At 36.7% G+C, this 22,744-nt stretch overlaps 1 protein-coding gene across 9 annotated transcripts in view; it reads left to right on the top strand.

Moving 5' to 3' along the window:
* Positions 1-22,744, top strand: part of CCDC18 (coiled-coil domain containing 18) — an 89,549-nt gene that overhangs the window by 13,705 nt on the left and 53,100 nt on the right. For all 9 annotated transcript variants that reach the window (XM_027854841.1, XM_027854836.1, XM_027854835.1 and 6 more), the window contains 5 exons: positions 5,907-6,003; positions 14,284-14,405; positions 15,904-16,195; positions 19,182-19,306; positions 19,434-19,594. In XM_027854841.1, the coding sequence (XP_027710642.1) occupies positions 5,907-6,003; positions 14,284-14,405; positions 15,904-16,195; positions 19,182-19,306; positions 19,434-19,594 (797 nt within the window). The remainder of the gene's footprint in view (positions 1-5,906; positions 6,004-14,283; positions 14,406-15,903; positions 16,196-19,181; positions 19,307-19,433; positions 19,595-22,744) is intronic.

The following is a 22,744-nucleotide window of genomic DNA, read 5'->3' as shown; positions in this document are numbered from 1 at the left end:
GTGTGTGTGTGTGTGTGTGTGTGTGTGTGTGTGTGTGTGTGTGTGTGTGTGTATGTATGTATAGGTACACACACACACACACACACATACACATATATATATTCTTCCCTCTTTGAACCAATTCCAATGCTGTATCATCTGCAAAAAGTGATAATTTTGTTTCCTCTTTGCATTTGTTTATTTGTTTATTGCTTCAGTTTCTTTTCCTTGTCTTATTACAATAGCTAGCATTTCTAGTGCGATACTGAGTAATACTGGTGATAATGGAAATCCTTGCTTCATTCTTATTGTAAAGGTTTCTAGCCTATCCACATTATAAATAAAGCTTGCTCTTGGTTTTGGATGGGTACTACTTGTCATTTTAAGGAAAGCTCCATTTATTCCTATACTTTCTAGTGTTTTTAAAAGAAATGGGTATTATATTTTATCAAAAGCTTTTTCTACATCTGTTGAAATAATCATGATTTTTGTTGGTTTTGTTATTGATATGATCAATAATGCTTTTAGTTTTCCTAATATTGAACCAGGATAATATTGAACCATTCCTGTTATAAATCCAAGCTTGGTCATAGTATATGATCTTTGTGATATATTGCTGCATTTTCCTTGCTAGTGTTTTATTTAAAATATTTGTATCAACATTAATTAGAGAAATTGGTTTATAGTTTTTCTCTATTTTGGTTCTCTCTGCTTTAAGTATCAATACTATATTTGTGTCAGAAGGAATTTGGTAGTACTCCTTCTTTACCTACCTTTTTCAGTTTATATAGTATTGGAATTAACTGTTCCTTAAATATTTGGTAGAATTTGCTTGTAAATTTGGTAAAATTTGCTTGCTTTTTTTTTTTGTTAAGGAGTTAGTTTATGATTTATTCAGTTTTCATTTCTAAGATAGGGTTGTTTAAGTATGCTATTTCTTGTTAATATGAGCAATTTATAGTTTTGTAAATATTCATTTTATTAAGATTGTCAGTGTTATTGGCAGACAGGCAAAATAGCTCCTAATCATTGCTTTTATTTCATCTTCATTGGTTGTGAAGTCCCCTTTTTTATTTTTGATACTGGTAATTTTATTTTCTTCTTTCTTGTTATAAATCAAATTAGCCAATGGTTTATCTGTTTTGTCTTTTTTTTTTTTTTAACAGCTCCTACCTTTATTTATTCAACTTTTTTTTACTATCGTTGTTCATCTCTCCTTTGATTTTCAGGATATCTATTTTGGTGTTTAATTGAGGGTTTTAAATTTGTTGGTTTTCTAATTTTTTTAGTTGTGTGTCTGATTCATCAATCTGCTCTTTCTCTCTTTTATCATTGTAAATGTTTGGAGATAAAAATTTTCCCCTGAGTATTGCTTTTGCTGCATCCAAATTTTGGTATGTTGTCTCACTATTGTCATTATCTTTAATGACATTATTGACTGTTTCTATGATTTGTTCTTTGACCCATCCGTTTTTTAGGATTGTTAGTTTCTAATGAATTTTAATCTATGCTTTAAAAGCTCTTTGTTGAATGTAATTTTTACTACATTGTGGTCAGAAAAAGATGCATTTAATATTTCTGCTTTTTTTTTGTATTTGTTTGTGAGGTTTTTATGCCCTAATAGATGATCAGTTTTTGTGAAGGTGCCTTATTCAGCTGAGAAAACTGGATATACTTTCTATTCCTATTTCGGAAGTCTATCATATATAACTTTTCTAAAATTCTCCTCAGCTTCTTCTTTCATGTTTATTTTATGCTTAGATTTTATCTAGGTCTGAGAGGTATAAATTTATGTCCCCCACTATTATAGTTTTACTATCTCTTTCCTCCTATATAAATCATTTATCTTTTCTTCTAAAATTTTAAATGCTATGCTGTTTGATATATACATGTTCAGCATTGATCAATTCATTGTCTATGATACCTTTTAGCAAGATGTGGTTTCCCTAATTATCTTTTTAAATTAGGTCAATTTTTGCTTTTGTTTTGTCTGAGATCTTGATCACCACCTCTACCTTTTTTTACTTCAACTTAGAAGCATAGTGGATTCTACCCCAGTCCCTTATTTTAACTCAAGTGTATTTCTTGTAAACAACAGTATTTGAGTTTTGAGCTTCCCTGTCACGATTGTATGATTCTTCTTTTGTTTGCTCATTCTTCCAACCTACTTCTGACCTTTGGACTTTATGGGAGTATTGAGCTCTGTTTACTTCTGAGCGTGGGGTTGTGGGAACATCCGTCCTGAGCTTATGTCTTGTTTTCTGCTACTTTCACATCTCAGTCTGGGGTCCTGCAAGTTATCAATGATTCCAAAGTGGTGTGATCTGGGGAAAGGACTGTTCACTGCCCTCTTGGTCTGAGCTTTGTAAATTGGGTCTTGGCTTGTATGGAGGATAGACTGCTGCTCGACTCTGTCACTGTTAGCCTACTGAGAGCCTGCAGGTTCAGAGCAACTAAACTGTTTCTTCCTCTTTGGTCTTGGTCTCCTTTCCTGGTTATTCCACTGCAGGCTTCTGTGCTGCACTAAAGGTTAGAACTAAGTTCTGCTGTGTTCTGGACTCAGAGCCACACAGCAAAGTTTCTGGAATTTGTTCTGTGCTCAGTACTCAGCTAAGATCCTGCTCACTCAATACTTCCTCTCTGTACTGGGTCTGTGACCTGAAACTGGATAATGGGCAAACAGACCTACCAGATGGCATCAATTATTGTGCCCAGCGCTATTTCATGAGTTCCCTGGGCTCTTTTTCTGCCCTTGTGCTTCCTGCCCTAGCATGCTGTCTTGGCCCCTTGGTCTCTATGAGCTAGAATGTTATACACCACTGCCAACCTGTCACCACTTAGGTCAACAGACTTCTCTCTCTTCCTAAACTTGGGTTGGAAATATGATTCACTGTGACTTTTCCTAAGCTTGGGTTTGAAATATTAACCACTGGCTTGGAAATATAACTCACTGTGACATTTTCTTTGGTTTTCCCATTCAAAATTTGGCTTGGCATGTTTTCTGAGTTGTTGTGTAGAAGGTGTGCTGGGTGAGCTAAAGCAAAAATGCTACCTCTCCAACCTTGACTCTACCCCTGAAATTTAGCTTTATTATGCCTTTACCTTTCCCCAGAATAATTTCTGTTTATTTTTAGAGTTTCATTCTTGAGAGCTTCCTTTCTCTCCTGGGCTAACTTTCCTTATAGAGTCTTAGGCCATGGGATTCCATCTAATCTTTTTCTGAATCCTTTGCAGTCTTTTCTCCTAAAATCTAAGGTGGATGTCAGTAGATTATGCCCTACTCTCCTCACTATCACAAATTTGAAGATAGAGTTCCTCCATGGTTCCTATGACTTCTATGTAACCAATATGGAATTTGGGTGTTTGGTTCCTCATTCAGAATTAGTAGCATTTTCCCTTGGTATGACTTCTATTTTTTAAAGGATGAAATGATCGTTAAGACTCTTAGCAGGTTTTTGGTAGACAATAACTATATCTTGCCTTTGTGTCGGATTTATGATCTGGTTCCTAACTCCTCTCATCTGTTTCCTCCCTCTGCACAGGTGCTTTGTTAATACTCCAGTGACAATACAAATTATTTCTCTCTCCTTACTTTTTTTGTTCATAAAATAGTGTATGCTCCTTTACAGAGTTCAGGGAATATGGACATGGAAGGCTGTTATGTAATGTCAGACTTTTTTAGTATGTTGGTTAATTTTGCTCTTTGTTATAAGGTATGGCTTTATGAGTATAGAAGGGGAGAAGGAATATATTGGAAAATGTAAGTGATTTAAACACACAAATACACACTTTTGTAAAACTTTTTTTTTTTAACAAAGTCAGTAATGTTTCTCTGCTTTGGAAATCGTGTAGTTATATATCCTTTATTAAACCTTTATGCAAAAGTTCATGTATTCTAATGTTTGTAATCAATACAAATAACCAAGAAGTAAGCTGAAATCAGGGACTTTTTCAGGAAAGCAAGTTTCATAGTATTTCTAGGTTCAGTATCCATTCAGATTTATGTTATACAATTTCTGCAGCTACTATGCCTATTCATAATGGCACGGAGTCAAAAGAATAGTTTAAATCATATTCAGTATATTATTGTGTTAACATGGCTAATCTGGAAATATGTTGTGCATATTGCTTGTCTTCTCAATAGATGGGAGAAGGGTGGGAGAGAGGGAGAAAATGTTTTTAAAAATTAAATTTTAAATTAAAAAATTTTTAAAATAACATTAAAATAAAAATTTTAAAAGCATATTATTATGCTATAAGAAATGATGAGGGGATGGTTTCAGAATTACCTATATGAATGGATGTAGAGTGAAGTGAGCAGAACTGGGAGATCATTGTACACAATAACAATAATATTGTAATGATGATCAGCTGTGAAAGACTTAGCTGCTCTGATTAGTACAGTGATCCAAGATTGTTCTGAAGGACTCATGATGAAAAATATTATCCACTCCAGAGAGAGAACTGATGAACTCTTGAATGCAAATTGAAGTATAATTTTTTCACTTTCTTTTTTTTTTTTTTTTTACAACATGGCTAATGTGGAAATATGTTTTGCATAATTTCACATGTATAATTGATATCATATTGTTTACCTTCTCAGTGGATGGGGAGGAGCAGGAGAGAAGGAGAGAATTTGGAACATTAAAAAAAAAATGAATGTTTTAAATAAATAAATAATAAAAATTTGAAATCCTGAACAATAAAAGACTATTAAATGTAAAATAAATGGATAGATGCAGAAGCAGCATAATACATATTATCAAAGAAGAAGTACATTAACTATAAATAAAATAAAGGTCATCTTTTGCAAGGTTGAAAAATAACTATTGGATAGCGCACATATACTATTGGTATTTGCACAGTGTGAAGAAATTAAGAAAAAGGACCCTGGTCTGTTTGGTGGACCCTCTGAGTCTTCTGTGGAGGATTATTAGCAGAAGGACATGGATAAGAAGTGTAGAGGTTAGGAAGGCATGGGTCAGTTGAGGGAATATACATCTTGTTATGAAGTACAGGTGTATTCTTAGTTTACTAAGGCAGTAGTATTTTAAAGAATAATTTCCATTGAAATTAAACAGCTTTGTTTTCTTAAAAATTTAACCTTAGGTTATTTGGGGAATTTACTTATCCAGAACACTTTAGTATAAATAGGCTATTATTATTGGCTGTTATTTATCCTACCTTTATGCAGAAGTTCAAGGGTTGTAATGTTTGTTATAACCAAACAACCAAAAGGTAAGCTGAAATCAGGGACTTTTTCAGGGAAGCAGTTTCCATGGCATGCTGTTTCTCATATTACACACTGTACAGGGGTTTGGTAATGAAGTCAGAGAATATGTATTCAACTCGAATGCTTTTAACTTGTGTAACATTGGGCAAGTCCCTTAACCTCCCTGAGCCCCAGCTTTCTCATTTGTAAATCAAAGGTTTGAACCAGTTGGCTGCTGCAGGACCTGTCTAGATTATAATAGTAAAGTGTTGTTGACTTTTTTTTTTAAGCAATTAATAAAGAACAATATTTTGAATTTGGTTTAATTAGCTTTTGTACATTTATTTATTTTTGTTTTGTTTTTAGGCAGTTGGGGTTAAGTGACTTGCCCAGGGTCACACAGCTAGTAAGTGTCAAGTGTTTGGTCTGAGGCAGGATTTGAACTCAGGTTCTCCTGACTTCAGGGCTGGTGCTCTATCCACTGTGCCACCTAGCTGCCCCTGCTTTTGTACATTTAAATTCTCAAATCATTATTAATTTTAACCATAGTCACTTTATTAAATAGTGTAAATTTTTAGATTTTAATTAAGTTGAAAACATTTTTGTGGGTTATTAAATCAGAAAGCAAATGATTTAGGATATTTTGGAAAGTTGGCTTTTTCAGATATTAAATACTCTTTAATCCTTTAACAGTAGCCAAATATTTATGTTGTAGGGTTGAACAGCAAAGGAATGAAGCAATGCATAATGCTGAAGAATTAAGCAAAGCTTTCCAAGAATATAAAGAAAGAGTAGCTGAAAAGTTGGAAAGGGTAAGAGACAATATGTATTCTGAGGGGCCTTTTTTAAATCATTATTGTTCAATCTAGAATTACAAAAGTCTTGTAAATTAAATGTCAGCAAAATCAGAGGATGTTATTTGCGTGAAATACATTGATTACTATTTGTAAATATGAAGAGAAGTTGTAACATGCTTTTGAAAATATAATAAACTTTTGAGTATCCTTCAGCAGTGTTTCTTAATCCTTTTGCATTTGGTAAATATTTGTTGAATGAATGACTGTAGACAGTCCTTGCTTTACTTTCTTTTTTTTTTAATCTTTTATTTTTTTTCCCAATTACATGTAAAAACAATCTTTAATGTTTTTTGATTTTTTTTAAAGTTTTGTGTTCCAAATTCTATCTTTTCTTCCCTCTCTCCCCTCTCCCTAAGAAAGTAAGCAGTTTTCTATAGGTCAGACATGTCTTGCTTTACTTTCAACTCCTTTGCACAGGAGGTTCTGGCTCCCAGCCCTGCCGCGGGTCCTCCACATAAGGCGCTGAAGCTGAGCTCAGGCTAGGTGGGGCTGGGGTTGGTGGGGCTGAAGCTGCTCGGGCTGCAGCCCTGAGGATGTGGCAGAGTCCTGCTGAATGTTCCATTTAGATTAAGTGAGAACTGGCTGTACTGCTAGTTATTGTAGTTTTAGCATCATTACCATGTAAATTCCAAGAAAGAGGCAGAGGTGGCCCATGAGTTAGGAACTACCTATTACAGAGAGAAAGATGGTGGTAGCTGGTTATGTTCATATAATATTTATCCTCTGTCCTTAGACTGAGGAGGGAGAGAGCTTTCTCTGTCTTCTTGTGACTCTCTTCATCCTGTTTGGGCCAGTATAAATTCCATTTGTATTAAGCACTTTTAATAGAATCTAGATAAGATCATAAGACCTTAGATAAATAAAAAATAGTTCCTGGTTTTTATGATAGATAAATAAAAAATAGTTCCTGGTTTTTATGAAATAGGCTAGGGCGTTCTTTCCCATAGAAATAGCAGCCTGCCGTACATAAATTTGGACTTGTCTATATGACGCTTGCTTATTTTGTCATTTTAAGCTAATGTAATTCATTCATTAAACAACCATGTATTTAACTCATAGGTGCCTCCACTTTCTCTCCTCACACTCTCTTCTTAATTCAAAAATGTCATCTCCAAAGTTACCACTGATTTCTCAGTTGCCAAATCTGACCTCGGGCCTTTTCTCAATCTTTGTTTTCCTTGAATGTTTTCTAGGTTTTTAGGACACCACTCTCCCTGGTTCTCCTCCTACGTATCTGACTACTTCTCCTCTATCTCCTTTGCTTGATTCTCTTCTATATCACACATTCTAACCCTAGGTATTGCTAAGGGTTCTGTCCTGGGTGAGACTTTAGCTGAAGCCAGGAAAACCAACAGGAGATGTGGAGGGAAAGTTCAAGCATGGGAGGCAACCCAATGAAAATACCTGGAGTCAGGAGATGGAGAGGGTCAAGTTTGAGGAACAATGAGGAGACTAGTTTTACTGAATCACAGAGTATATAGTGGTGGGAGCAGACTAGAAGAGTTTAAGGTATAAGAAGACTGGATAGATAGGAAAGGCCCAGGTTAAAAAGGCCTTTAAAAGCCAAAGGGGATTTTGTGTTTGATACTGGAGGTAATTGGGAGACATTGCAGTTGATCGAATAGGAAGTGCTTGCACTTTAGGACGATCATTTTGATAGCTTTGACAGAAGGATGGATTGAAGTGGAAAGACTTGAGACATGGAAACCACTTAGCAGTCTGTTGGGACCAGGTGTGAGGTGATGAAGGCCTGCACCAGGATGGTAGCAGTGACAGGAGAGAAAGGGATGTATATAAGAGATGCTGTGAAGGTAGAAATAGCAGGATTTGGCAGTTGATTGGATATGGGAGATGAGACAGAGTGAGAAGTTGAAGATGACATCGAGCTTGCAGGCCAGGATAACTGGGAGGATAACAGGCCATTTGCCAGTAATAGGAAAGTTAGAAAGAGAGGAGGATTTGGGAAGAAAGTTCAGTTTTATACATTTAGTTTAGTTTGGACATCCAGTTTAAGACATCTATAAAACTTCCTGTTTTCTCTGCCGAAGGAAAAGGCCAGAACAGGAAAGTCCAGAACAAAAATGCCTAATAGTGAATTGATATCCAAGATAAGTAGTGAGATAGTATATAATAGCTAGTGAATTCAAGTCACCAGATCCATATGACCTACATCCCAGGATAATGGAAATGTGATCCATTATGACTTTCCTTTAAGTAATCTTTGAAAGAAAATAGATAATGGAAGGGGTGCTACAGGACTAGAGAAAGGCAGATGTTTGGATTTTCAAAAAAGGAGGGAGAGTGGAATCTACAAATTATAGCAGCGACTTTGATTCCTGCAAAATCTTATTATTAAATTATTGAAAGGGATGGTTAGTGAATATCTAACGAAGTAAGTCATGATTATGTAGAGCCTGCATGACTTCATCCAGAAGAGGTCATGCCTCCTGAATATTAAAGGTCACACCTTCAAAAAAAAATGAAAAGAGAACTAGATCCTGTACTTTTCACAGTACGTTCTTTGTAACCAGGGAGAGTTTTTAACCAAACAAGAAATGAGTATGATCATGAAGGATAAAATAGTTTCAGTTATATGTAATTGAAAAATTTTTTGTAGCAACAAAACCAATGCTACTAGTATAAAAAGGGAGGCTTTTGATTGTGGATTGAAGATTTTTAGGGAATTAACACAAATCTTTAGGTCCTGAAACCACTCCGTAGTGGTATAAGTGGCCAAGCAATAGGAATAGTTCTCAAAAGAAAAATTGCAAACTATTAACAGCCATATGAAGGATTGCTCCAAATCATTAATAAGAAATGTAAATCAAAACAACTCTGAAGTTTGACCTCAATCCTAACAAATACCATTTGCCCTGTGTTGTCTAACATTTGTATCAAGGACTTCAAATTTATTAAGCTAAGATATGAAATTGGCAAAGATAACAAAAGATAGAAGTAGTCAATGTTGGAGAGGCTGCAGAAAGATAAGGGACATAATTATATTACTCTATTCGTGGAGCTGTTGCTTGGTTTGGCCATTTAGGAGACCAAGCCAGAATTATGCTAAGACGTAACAATAATGCCTTTGTTGATCGTCCTTTGTTTTTGGAAGAGAACCACTAACATCATGGGTGATGTCTTGACTTGCTCATGAATTGGATTTAAGTGAGACAGAGTTGCACAAAGTCACAGCTTTACTCTCTTCCTGAGTCATCGGAGTCCAGCAGCAAGTGGCAGGACAGAAGTCAAGATGACTAGCGATGGCTCAGGTTGCAGTGGATGACAAGAGCTGCCTTCATGGCCATTGGGACAAATTGTTCTCGTTTACTCGTTCTGCCAGGGTTGGGTAGGGGAGTCTTCATTTGCTTGGGGTAGACATCTCCCCAACTCACTGCCAGGTTTGAGGCCTGTTGATTACCCTTAACCTGGTTTAGCTCATCTGTTGAGGCGGTTTTACTGGGGTGTGGCTGCTGCACATGCTACAGCTTCTCGGAGCCACAGATGAAAGTTAGATACCAAAGGTGGATGTGCAACTCTGAAAAGAGCTCAGCAAGCCCTCCCTGAACACCCCACATACCCCCTCTAATAATAACAGCTAGCATTTAAATATCACTTTAAAGTTCACAAAGTATTTTACAAATATTACCTCATTTGATCCTCACAACAACCCCAAGAGGTAGGTGCTATCATTATCCCCATTTTACAGAAGAGGAAACCAAAGCAGACAGAGCATAAGTGATGTGCCTAGGATCACACAGCTAGTAAGTGTCTGAGGCCATATTTAAACTCTGATCTTCCTGACTTCAGGCCCAAAGCTCTGTCTACTGTGCCACTTAGCTACCCATGCCTAACGTATTCATACTCTTTGACCCAGAGATCCCACTGCTAGACATATAAACCTAAATTGTCAAAAACAGAAAGAAAGCCTCCTACATGTACCAAAATATTCATAGTAGCACTTCTTGTAGCAAAGAATTGAAGACAAAAAAGATGTCTGTCAATTGAGGAATGGCTAAACAAAGTGTAGTACATGCACATAATATTACTGTACCATAAGAATATTACTGTACCATACCATGATGAATATGAAGAGTTCAGAGAAGCATTAGATAGGCTGTATTATCTGATGAAAGTTGAAGTCAGCAAAACCAAGAAAACAGTGTATGTAATGACTATATAAATAGAGCAAAAACCCCAAACTGCAAACCATGTAATTATAATGACTTAGGTTGGCCCCTAGATAGAAGATAGGAGAAAACGAACCCCTTTCCCTTCTTTGCAAAATGGGATTGTGGGTGTGGATTATTGCCTGTATTGTTAAACTTGGTTAATTAGTTTTGCTGAACTGATTTTTTTCCCCTTTTTTTTAAAATTCTTTGTTACAAGAGGTGGTTCACTGAGTAAGGGAAGAGGAAAAAGAAATTCAGAAATGAATGTGATGTAAAAAGAATATGTCAATAGACATTAGAAATGGAATAAAAAAGTAAAAAAAAAACAAAATAACTCTTTCCTTTTTTTGACATAGTTATTAGACTATCAGATCAGAGGAATGCTATAGATATAATATAGTTTCCTGAGAATTTGGCAAAACATATAACAAAATGGAGGGATGTGGGGTAGATGAAAGCTCAGTGAGGTAGATTCAAAACTGGTTAATGGCTAAAGCCAAAGAATAGTTATTCATGTTTTGACATCCACTTGGTAAGTAGTCTCCAGTATAATACCTTAGGGATATATGTGTTTGTTGGCCCCATACTGTAGAATTTTTTTTAATCAAAAATTTAGTTAATATTATAGATGACATTCTTATCAAATAAGCAGAGAGAGTGCTTTCATACTAGATATCAGACAAGATTAAGAATCTTGATAGGCTGGATCATTAGGTCAGCTTCCTGGTTTGCAGGAATTCTCTTGCCACCGGTCAAATATAAAAGATTAACATTAAATTCAGAAAATCCATTTCACAAATGCAAGATCAGAAAGGCATAGCTAGCCAATAATTTGAAAAAAGTCCAGGAGTTTCACTGGAGTGTGAGCTCAATATGTGTCAACAGTGTGATAATGTTGACTAGAAAAATTAATGTAACCTTAGCTAGCAGTAAAAAAAGCAATGTCTAGACCTAAGGAGATAATTTTATTTTGCTTATGCCCTGATTAAACTACATCTCTAGTATTCATTTTTATTCTGAACAGCACATTTTAGGAATTGTATTATTTAGCTAGATAGGAGGTCACTCAAAATGATAATACTGCTTTATGAGCACTGATTGAAGGACCAAGTTGAATAAGTATGATCCTTCACTGTTATAACACACCTTCAGAACCTTGAACATAACTATCATGTCTATCCTGAGTCCTCTCTTCTGCAAGTTAATATTCCTGGTTCCCTCAATGAAGCCTCACTTTTACTATTCTGGTACTGTGGAAAAAACAGAAGTATAAGACATGATACCTGTTTGTAAGGAGTTTATAGGCTAATTGGCCTTCTCCCCTCAATACAGAGGGAAAAAATGAGTAAATAATAGACTATACAATACCTGATGATGTGGTATAGTCTTTGCAGGCTATATCAGTTCAGAGGGGAAAGATTTTTGAGGGCTAGAGTCATCAGGGAGGGTTTCAAGGAGGAGCTGAGACTTGATCAGGCCTTTGAAGACTTTCAATCAGTAAATCAATATTTATTAAATGCTGCCCATATGCCAGGCTCTGCTAGGTGCTGGGGATGTAAAGATAAAAATGGGACAGTTCCTACTTTCAAAGAACTATTGGCTGAAACAAAATGTGCACGTATAAGGATATACTGAATAAAAATACAAACTAGTTTAGAGAGGGATGGCACTAGAAGTTGGGAGGATCAGGAGAAACTTCTTGTAGGAGAGAATGCTTAAGCTGTTTTATGAAAGGAGGGATTCTGTAAGCTACAAGTGAGCTAGGATTTGGTTAGATCAGAAAGTATAAATATGAACTTATCCCAAGGAGATGGGAGAATAAGTGTGATTTACTCCTAGGAAGGTGAGCAAACTGACCTAAATGGTGCACAGAGGAAGGTATGTGTTGGGTGGTAATCAGAAACGAGAGTGACAAATTATGGAGGGAACTGGAAACCAGACAGGGCGATTTAGACTTTATGCAATAGGCAGTGGAGATCTGTGGAAGGGTTTTGAGTAGAAGAATGACATGAGGGACATGGTATGTTTAAGGAAAAAGTCATCTGGCTAGAAATATGTAGGGAGAGTTTGGAGTTAAGGAATTTGGTCAAAGACTTGGGGGTCGGATAATGTAATCCAGACATGAAGTAACAAAGGCCTGTTTGATAGGGACAAAGAGGAAGCAATGGGTGCAGGAGATAATTTGAAGGAAGGCTATATAGGTTGTGCCTTTCCTTTGTTGATTATTTCAAATGTATCCTGTATATAGCTTATTTGTACATAGTTGTTTGAATGTTGTCTCTCCCTGTTAGACTGTGAACCCTGAGAGCAGGGACTGTGTTTTATAATTTTTTTTTTTGTATCCCCAATGCTTAGCACAGTGCCTGGCACATAGTAGACACTTAAATGTTTATTGACTCACTAGAACTTGATAATGAATTGATATAGAGGAGAATTGAGAGGAATGAGTCAAAGGTGACTCAAAGGTGAGTTTTTTTTTTTTCAGCATGAATAAATGGGAAACTGATGATCTCTTTGACACAGATGGGAGTTAGCAGGGGTATCAGTTTGAGGAGCAAGAAGATGAAGTTGATTTTGGACACGTTGAATTTGAAGAGGTAGTGGAGCTGTTGATGATATTAATTGGAACTCAGATGAAAATATAAATTTGGAAGAGATACAGCTTTGGGAATTATCAAACAGTGGTTATTTAAGTTTAAAATGAATTTTTAAAATTACAAAAAATTTAAAAATCACACACAAAAAAAACCCAGTGGTGAGATTTGAAGTGTATTTATTAATGAGCTCTGCAATTCAATTCAGCAAATGTTTAAGGGCTCAAGTGCAAAGCACTGTGCTAAGCACAGAAGATATAAAGATAAAAAAAATATTTTTCTCCCCTCAAGGAGCTCACATTCTACTTGGGAGATACGACAGGTACATAGATAAGTGTAGTTCAAAGGTAGGGCTATGATGAGGGCAAGTCAAAGAAGCAGAGGCTGTTCTAGGAAGATTTTGAGGAAGGAAAGAACCTTTTAAGAGGAGTCCAAACCAAAGTCTAGCAGGGAATGCCTGTATTAAGGGCTAAGAAGAGGATGAAGAGCCATTAAAAAGTTAGAAAGGAGCCCAACCAGGATGATGCAGTGCTCAGGACATACTAAGGAAGGAAAGCATTTCAAGGAGGGGGAAGGGTTAACAATGTCAGGTGCAGAGAAGTAAAAAAAAAGTCAGGATTTGACAATAAAGAGATGTTCTTTTTGAGTAGGATAGGGTTGTTTCCTGCTTCCTATCTCTTAGAGATAGGGAAAGAAGGTAACACAGTAAGCCTTACATCTTAACGGTAATCACGTCTGCTTTCATAGAAGCTGGAGAATCATCTCCTAGGGGAATAGGTCTGGATAGGGGAGTTTTCAGGCAGTTTGAGAAGAGATTTACAGAATGTAGGCTTTTGCTGCTAAAGAGGAGGCCTACTGCAAAGGGTCAGGGCTTCAGTGGTGAACCTTCAGCAACAGCCGGGAAAAACGGGGAAAAGTTAGAAATAGAGTCCCTAGTTGTAGAAGCAGAGTTACCATAAAAGGCGAAGAATCAGGAAAGGGGAGATGGGGAAAAGCTAGAAGACAAACAAGTTCATTTTTAATCTAGGATTTGCATTTGCCTGCATTGTGGCCTAACTTTATACCATTAGTTACCAATTATGGTATTAACTTCACTGAATGCTTTCTTAGGTGGTTTGCCCATTGGGGTCCTTTAAAAGCAAAGAACTGTTGTCCTCAGGTAGGGCCCTGAATGAAAGTGCTTTGTCTCTGAGGTTTACTTTGAAGGAATGAGGGCTGGCAAAGGGTCCTTCTGCCTTCCATCTCTGCACTGCATTTCAAACTTTAGTAAACTATCTTTTCTCCCCATCAACTCAAGGGTTTTAGGGAAATGAAAGAGTATCTCCCTGTTCAGAAATGCTAGGGACTCTTGTTTTAGTGGATGCTTAGAACACTCCAGGCCTCTTGAAACATTTTGGAACCCAAGTTGTGACAGATCTTTAAAGAGTGCCACCATTGTAATGTTAGTGTTTTCATTTCACTTACCCTTTCAGGTTCAAGCTGAAGAAGAGCTACTAGAGAAAAATCTAGTAAACTGTGAAAAGGAAAATAAAAAACTACAGGAAAAATGTGCTGTATACAGAGAGGACCTGGAATCCACGAAAGACAAGCTAAGGTATGCTGTGTGCCTGCTATGGGCAAGGGGGTTCTGCTGAAATAGAAGAAAATAGAAGAAAACCACAGCCCTCTGCAGGGACTAAGGGTGGCCTTAATTCATTGAAAATGGCAATTTCCCAACACCTTTGTAAGCTTAAATTAAAAATGTCCAGGAATAAAGATAGATGAAATAAAAATGATGTAATTTGTTAGCACAGATTAATATATATTGATAAGAATTTAGAGTTTTTATTATATATATTCAGAAAAAAACTAGCAGAAGTATTTTTGGACTTAGAGTTTAACTGTTTCAGTATAGAGATGAACATTTTTGTTGAAGTTGTGTCAATTGACTAATTGTCTAAATTGTATTTTGTATTTATTTCTTACTTAAAAACAAAACCCCCCAGAACATCCAAATAATACCACTAAAGAATTTGGTCCCTATAACAGTTTTTCCCCTCTACCCCTCCTTACCAAAAGCTTGTGAAAAATGGGACATTCATATAGATTAGCTAGTGAAAGAAAGTTTGTAGTTTATTTCATGTAGTTAGCATGCTTTACACACAATGTCTACATTTTTCTTTGTTACAAATACCTGTATGCTATAATCTTGTTTTATTTAATTTCAGATGCTAATTTGATGTGTTGTTTCACACTTTCTTTGCATATCTCTGTATCTATTTTTTACTTACAGGATTTGTATAATCATTTGAAGATTTGTGTTGCTTAATAAACTGTTAACGTGTACATTAAAAAGAAATCTTTTTTAGGCAGCTAGATGTCGCAGTGGATAGAGCACTGGGCCTGGAGTCAGGAGGACCTGAGTTCAAATGCGGCCTCAGAGCTGACACTTGACACTTAATAGCTAGCTATGTGACCCTGGGCAAGTCACTTAACCCCAACTGCCTTACCGAAAAACAAAGTAAACAAAAAAAGAAAAAAATCACATTTAACCCAATTCAAGGAATGGATCAAGAAACACACAAAAGATACTTTCTTTAAAAAATACATTTTGTACTTTTATAAGAAGACAAGGGAAAAATAGTTCATTATGTAGCTTTCTGTTTTAGCAGCTAATGCTAATGTTAATCCAAGAATCAGATTTCTCTGTTTGCTATTCCTTATAAATTATAGAGAGTTTAAACTCTCACCCCCTCATTGAATTAAATTCTGTAATGATCAATTGAACATTATCTGCTTTAGAAAGTATTTTATATAGTTGAGAAACAGTGATCTGTAGTTCTGTCTTGTGTTCTTTAATTCTTAGCCTGGGAAAGTAAAGTATCCCTTGTACTGTGAGAAATGTGTTACAATCACCTTTCTTGGCCTGCACTTTAAAATAAGAACAAAAAGATCATTAAAATAGTAAGATGTTAAATTATTCCAATTAATTATATTATTTTATTTGAAAGTGTTTTTATTATTTTAATAAGTTAAAGATGGTATTAAGAATGACTATTGAAAAAGAGAATATCCTTATCTTCAGTTCTTTTTTCTTGTTTTATTCTTCATAGGCAATTAAAGGATGAAAATAATGATGGAAAAGAAAGAATAAGGAATATGGTTTTGAAAAACTCTGAGATCATGTCACAACTAACTGAGTCTAAACAAAACATCCTAAAGCTAGAGAGTGAATTAGAGGACAAAGAAGAAATTCTTAGAGAAAAACTTGCTCTAGTGAATGAAAACAGAGAATTAAAAGTTCTTATTACAAAGCAGAATGAACGATTGAGTTTGTGTCAGAGAGAAATTGAAGATTCAAGGCAAGAACTAAACAGTTTGGAAACGATTATTTCCCAGTTGCCAGTAAGTGTGCTTAAAAATATAACATATCCCCATCTAGTTCTTTGTGTAATAGAAAAAGAAAATTCTCCTTAAATGCTTTGCCAGAAACTCTTGTATTGTGATTATTTTACTTGGTTGATCTCATTCTGCTGATTCTTTTTCTTTCCTGTCCCCATCCAGTACTCTCCTTTACACTTTCTCTTTTTTTCTATTCTTTAATTTATAAATTTTTTAAATTAATTTATTTTTAGTTTTCAACATTCACTTCTACAAAATTTTGAGTTCCAAATTTTCTCCCCATCTCGTCCCTTCCTCCACCCCAAGATGATGTGCATTCTGAATACCCTTTCCCCTAATCTGCCTTCCCTTCTATCTCCCCCCCCCCCGCCTTTCTCTTATCCTCTTCCCCTTCAGTTTTCCTGTAGGGCAAGATAGATTTCTATCCCTCATTTCCTGTATATCTTATTTCCCCCTTACACCTTCTCTTGAACCAAGTGCCTGCTTTCTGTCCCTTAACTATCTACTCACCCTTCTTTCCATCATGAAGCAAGTGTTATATCATATCTTTTTCATGTTAACACATTTCAGTTGGTTTTATCACACCTCTGTACCCATCTTCTCACTTCGAGGTTGTTTAGGTAGTTTGTGTGTGAAGGGACTATTGACTGGTGAGAGGTAAGAACAGATGTGGAGTCAGGAGGCTACCAGGGAATAGTGGTTTGTGATTATTTCTTCTACTCCTTGATGATATCAGCAAAATCATTTACCTTATTACATGCTCTATAAAGTACAGAGGTCCAAGAACTTGTTTTTTAAGTGTTTGATAACTGAATTTAAATGTAATTGGTTTCTCTTATAATCCTACATATTGCATGCATTTTAAAGCATTACTCTGAGCCACCCGACTGCCAAAGCTCATGACCAAGAAAAGGTGAAGAAGAACCACCAGATAAAGAGTCACAGAATTTTAGAGCAGGAAAGGATCCTAGAGATGATGATTTTATTATTATAATAAAGGCTCAGGGAGGTAAAGTTACACAGATAATTGGTGGCAGAACTGGGCCTGCTGGCCTGTATTTGTCATCCCAACTACCTTGGAGTTTGAGGTTGATGGACCTCTGGAACCAGGGCAGTCTGAGCTGCAGTGGGTGAGGCCAATTATGAGTCAGCACTAAGTCCATTATGAATATGGTGTGGCCCCAGGCAGGACATGGAGTAGTTCAGGGCTTCCATGCCCATCAGCATGGGATTGCCAATTAGCAGCCCTGGCGCTTCTCACTTTGGAGGGATAGAGAGATCCAGTCTTGAAAAAGAAAAGAAAGGTATAGTAGAAAGAAGCCTAAATTTAAGAGTCAGAAGACAAGGGTCCTGGCTCTGCCACCTATTAACTTTGTCACCTTGGATAAGTCACTTGACCTCTTTGTCCCTGTGTTGGCCTTTCATGTATCCTAGCACGATGCTTAGCAATAGTAAATGCTGGTTGACTGACTAGTTAACTGTTTCCTTATTTGTAAAATGAAGTTAAATTCCTGAAATTATTATACATGAAAGCACTATATATGACTATATAGCATTATTATTAAAAGTACAAAGTAAGCTAAATAATATATATTTTTAAACCTGAAATTCTGAATCTTAACATTCTGTGAGATCCCTATCACAGATTCTCTAAGTCTGAAGGAGCTCTTGAAGTCCAGCCCCTACTTAAAGCACACATGCCCTCCTGCAAGTGATCAGCCACCTCCCTGGGACAACTGCGGCAGCAGGGAACGCATAATCTCCTGAGGCATCCTGTTAAGCAGCTCTTCCTTGTGTTGAACCAGAATCTGTCTCCCTTTAATTTCTACCCATTGTTCTAAATTCTGTCCTTTGGTATCAAAGTAAATTTAATCCTTTTTCTACATCACAATCCTTTATTTGAAGACTCTGATCTTCAAGAAGTTTTAGGCCTTCTTTTCTTTAGGTTTTAGCTCCTTTAGGTTATATCATATAATTTTAAATTCTTTTCTTTTAATTTCTGAATTTTTTTTCAATTTATCTATTTATTTTTAGTTTTCTACATTCACTTCCACAAGATTTTGAGTTCCAAGTTTTCTCCTCATCTCTCCCCTACCCTCACCCTGTAACAGTGTGCATGCTGATTACCCTTTCCCTCAGTCTGCCCTTCCTTCTATCACCCAACCCCCTTCTCTTATCCCCTTCCCCTTCAATTTTCCTGTAGGGTAAGATAGATTTCTTTACCTCATTGCTTGTGTACCTTATTTCCCAGTTTCACGTAAAAACAATTTTTAACCTTTGTTTGTAAAACTTTGAGTTACAAATATTCTCCCTTCCTCTCTCCCCACCCACCCTCATTGAGAAGGCAAGCAATTCAATATAGACGTGTAGTCATGTGTAGTCATGCAAAACACTTTCATAATAGTCATATTGTGAAAGACTAACTAAATTTCCTTCCATCCTATCTCTCCTCTTTTATTCTATTCTCTCCTTTAACTCTGTCCCTCCTCAAAAGTGTTTGTTTCTGATTACCCCCCCCATCTGCCCTCCCTGCTCTACCTCCCCCCCATCCCCTTCCTCTACTGTCCTGTAGGGTAAGATAGATTTCCATGCCCAATAATTTTAAATTATTTCACTAGCCTGGTGAGCCTTCTTTGGGCTGGTCACTTTCTGCCCTAAAGTGTGGTACCCAGCACTCAACATAGTACTCCAAAAGTGATCTGACCAGGGCAGAATACAAGAGACTATCAGCTCCCACATTCTGGACTAATAGTTTTATTCATGGAGCCTACCATCATAATAAAATTTTTGGCTGCCATATTATGCTGTTAACTCATATTGAACTTCTTATCCCCCACCCACAAATCCTTTTTCAAATGAATTGTTGTGTAGCTACAACTCTCATTCTGAACTTCCAGGGTGTTCTTTTTTGAGGTATACCCACACATATACATACATACACACACATATATACATGTAAGCTTAATCATGTTTGTTTTTAAACTTGCAGTTTAACAAAGAAATGTTTAATTCTAAAACGTGTTTCTGTAAGCATCAAGTGGAAAACTTCTCAACCAAGGAAGATCTCTGTGTTTCTTGCTGTGAGCTAAATAAATCAGTGATCACAAACCTCAGGTATAGTGTTTAAGATCCTGGAATGATGGCAAGCATTAAAATGCCTTTTATTATTGGTAGTGATAAATAATATTTTCTATAAATGTACTTTTTCTCAAACCTTTGATATTCTTTCTTTTGTTGCCAGGATTAAGCTTGCATTGAAAGAGGCAAAAATTAATACACTTCAAACAAACCTAACTGCCAGTCAGTTTTCTGGTCATTTTTTGGGTGATGGTGAGATGCAGGAAGGTGGCCGATTAAGTGGCTTAGAAACAGAACCTGTAAAATTAAGTGGAAGTCAAGCAAGTATGCAAAATTATAATTTATCTCTAATAAGAACTATAATTTTTGTGATGGTTTTTTTGGGAAGCAATTCTAGCTTATGTTTTATAAAATTATTAATGTCCAATGGAGTAACAAAATTATTTTTATTCTTCATTTTCTTTAATTAGATAATATAAGGCATGATTTCATTGCTTTCTTTTACTATTATCCAAAGATATTTTTTGTACATTGTAACCCCACATCAATTGTCTTATGATTTGGTTCTCTCCACAAGTTAGGCCTCTCTTAGTCACTGTTAGGTACCTGTTTACCTATGGTAAAATCTTGGTTATTCTGAATACAGCCTTGCAGAAGGGAAATCTTTAATTTTCTGGAATGCATCTGGAGCCAGAAACAGTCACTAAAAACAGCTTAAAAAGAGCAAACCCTTTTTTGCTGTGAAGAAACAGACCTTGACCATTCACCAACAAACAATCGAGTTATGAAGAAGGAAAGGCCTAACACACTAGAATGGGCCTGCTCCCTACCTGGACATGGTACCCAGAATGGATGACTGTATTTGTGTAAATACCAGCCTTTTCACTAGAAAGCTGAGGAGTCTAGAAGCCATGACACTCTTGGAAATGCAAAGAGAAGAAAGAGTGCAGCAGTCATTATTGGCAGCACAAATGGAGCATTGTTGGTGGCAATTAGAATCTGTAGTCAGCCATTTATTAAGTGACTACTATGTGTTAGACACTGTACTAAGCACTAAAAATACAAAGAAAGGCAAAAGACCATCCCTGCTTTCAAAAAGCTCCCAGTCTGATGGGGAAACCACATGTGAACTACTGTATACAAACATGTTATATACAGGATAAATTGGAGATAATCTCCGAGAGAAGGCACTAACATTAAGGGTGATCAGGAAAAGCTTCCTGTAGAAGATAGGATTTTTACTCAGACTTAAAGAAAGCAAGGGAAGCCAGGAGGCAGAGATGAAGAGAGAGAGTTCAGGCTTGGAGAACAGTGAAAATGCCTGAAAATCTAAGGATAGGGTTTTGTGCCAGGGGCAGCAAAGAGGCCAGTGTCACAGAGTATGAGGGGAAGGGTAAGTAAGGTGTAAGAAGACTGTAAAGGTAGGGAGGGTCCACATTGTAAAGAGCTTTGAATGTCAGAGGATTTTCTGTTTGACCCTGGAGATGACAGACAACCACCAAAACTTATTGAGTAGGAGTGAGATGATATGGTCAGAGCTGTGCTTTATGGAAACCACTTTGGCAATTAAAGGGAGGATGAACTGGAATGGAGAGAGACGAGGCAGGCAGACCCGCCAGCAGGCTCGTACAATAGTCCAGGTGTCAGGTGATGAGTTACTCCATCACTTCACCAGGTGGTAGCAGTATCAGAGGAGAGAAGAGGGGGAATAGAGGAAGGTAAAACTGACAGGGCTTGGCCACAAATTGAATATGGGGAGGTGAGAGAAAGTAAGGAGTCAAGGATTACACCTACATTGTGAGTGGGTGGACTAGAAGGATGGTGATACCCTTGACAGTAACAGGGAAGTTTGTAATGGGGGAGGGATTGGGAAGAGAGTTCACTTTTGGACAGTGGAGTTTAAGATGTCTATAGGACATCCAGTTTGAGATGTCTAATAGGCAGTTTGAGATACAGATCTAGAGGTTAAGAGGTTAGAGCTAGACTAACTTGTGAGATCTGAAGTAGATCTAAGAATCATCAGCAAAGAGATGATAATTGAAACCAGGGGAGCTGATTAGATCACCAAATGAAATGGTATAGAGCGAAGAGAGAAGAGAGCCTAGGACAGAGCCTTGTGGGACATCCATAGTTAGTGGGCATGACCTAGATGAAGATGCAGGAAAGAAGACTGAGGAGGGGTCAGACAGGTAAGAGGAGAACCACGAAAGGTGGCATCATCATAACTTAGAGAAGAGAATATCAAAGCAAAGAGGGTGATTGACAATGTCAATCTGCAAAGGTCAAGAAGGATGAGGATTTCTAAAATATTTTTAAATATTTATTTGTTTAGTTATTTTTAATTTTCAACATTCACTTTTACAAGATTTTGGGTTTTAAATTTTCTCCCCTTTTCCCTCCCCCCTCCTCAAGAGAGCATGCAATCTGATATAGGCTATACATGTACAATCATATTAAACATATTTCCACATTAATCATGTTGTATAGAAGAATTAGAACCAAATGGAAAAACCACAAGAAAGAAGAAACAAAAAAGAAAATAGTGTGCCTCGATCTGCATTCAGACTCCATAGTTCTTTCTCTGGATGTGGACAGCATTTTCCATCGTGAGTCTTGGAACTGTCTTAGGTCCTTGCATTGCTGAGAAGAACTAAGTCTATCAAAACTGGTCATCACACAATGTTACCGTTCTGTGTACAGTGCTTGCTTCACTCAGCATCAGTTCATGCAAGTCTCCTGGTTTTTCTGTAGTCTGCCTGCTCATCATTTCTTTTATTTTAAAATTAATTATTTTTAGTTTTCAATATTCTCACTTCCATAAGCTTTTGAGTTTTAAATTTCCTCCCCCTCCCTCTCCTCCTTCCTCCCCAAGACAGCATGCAATCTGATATAGACTTTACATATACATTCCTATTAAACATATTTTCACATTAGTCACATTGTAAAGAAGAATTAGAACCAATAGGAGGAGCCACAAGAAAGAAGAAACAAAACAAAACAAGAAAAAAAAAGAGCAAATAGTATGCTTCAATCTGCATTCAGACTCCATAGTTCTTTCTCTGGATGTGAATAGCATTTCCCTTCATATGACTTTTGGAGATGTCTTAGATCCTTGCATTGCTGAGAAGATCTAAGTCTTATCAAAGTTAGTCATTGCATAATGTGACTGTTACTGTGTACAATGTTCTCTTGGTTCCGCTCACTTCACTCAACATTAGTCCATACAAGTCTTCCCAGGTTTTTCTGAAGTCTGCCTGCTCATCATTTCTTTCTTTCTTTTTTTTTTTTTGGCTAGGCAGTGGGGTTAAGTGACTTGCCCAGGGTCACACAGCTAGTGAGTGTTATGTATCTGAGGCTGGATTTGAACTCAGGTCCTCCTGACTCCAGGGCCGTTGCTCTATCCACTGTGCCACCTAGCTGGCCCTCCCCCCCCATCATTTCTTATCGCACAATAGTATTCCATTACATTCATGT

Source organism: Vombatus ursinus, unplaced genomic scaffold, assembly GCF_900497805.2.
Source record: "Vombatus ursinus unplaced genomic scaffold, bare-nosed wombat genome assembly UNPS02010639.1, whole genome shotgun sequence".
NCBI lineage: Eukaryota > Metazoa > Chordata > Mammalia > Diprotodontia > Vombatidae > Vombatus > Vombatus ursinus.
This window is presented reverse-complemented; position numbering and strand designations above follow the sequence as displayed.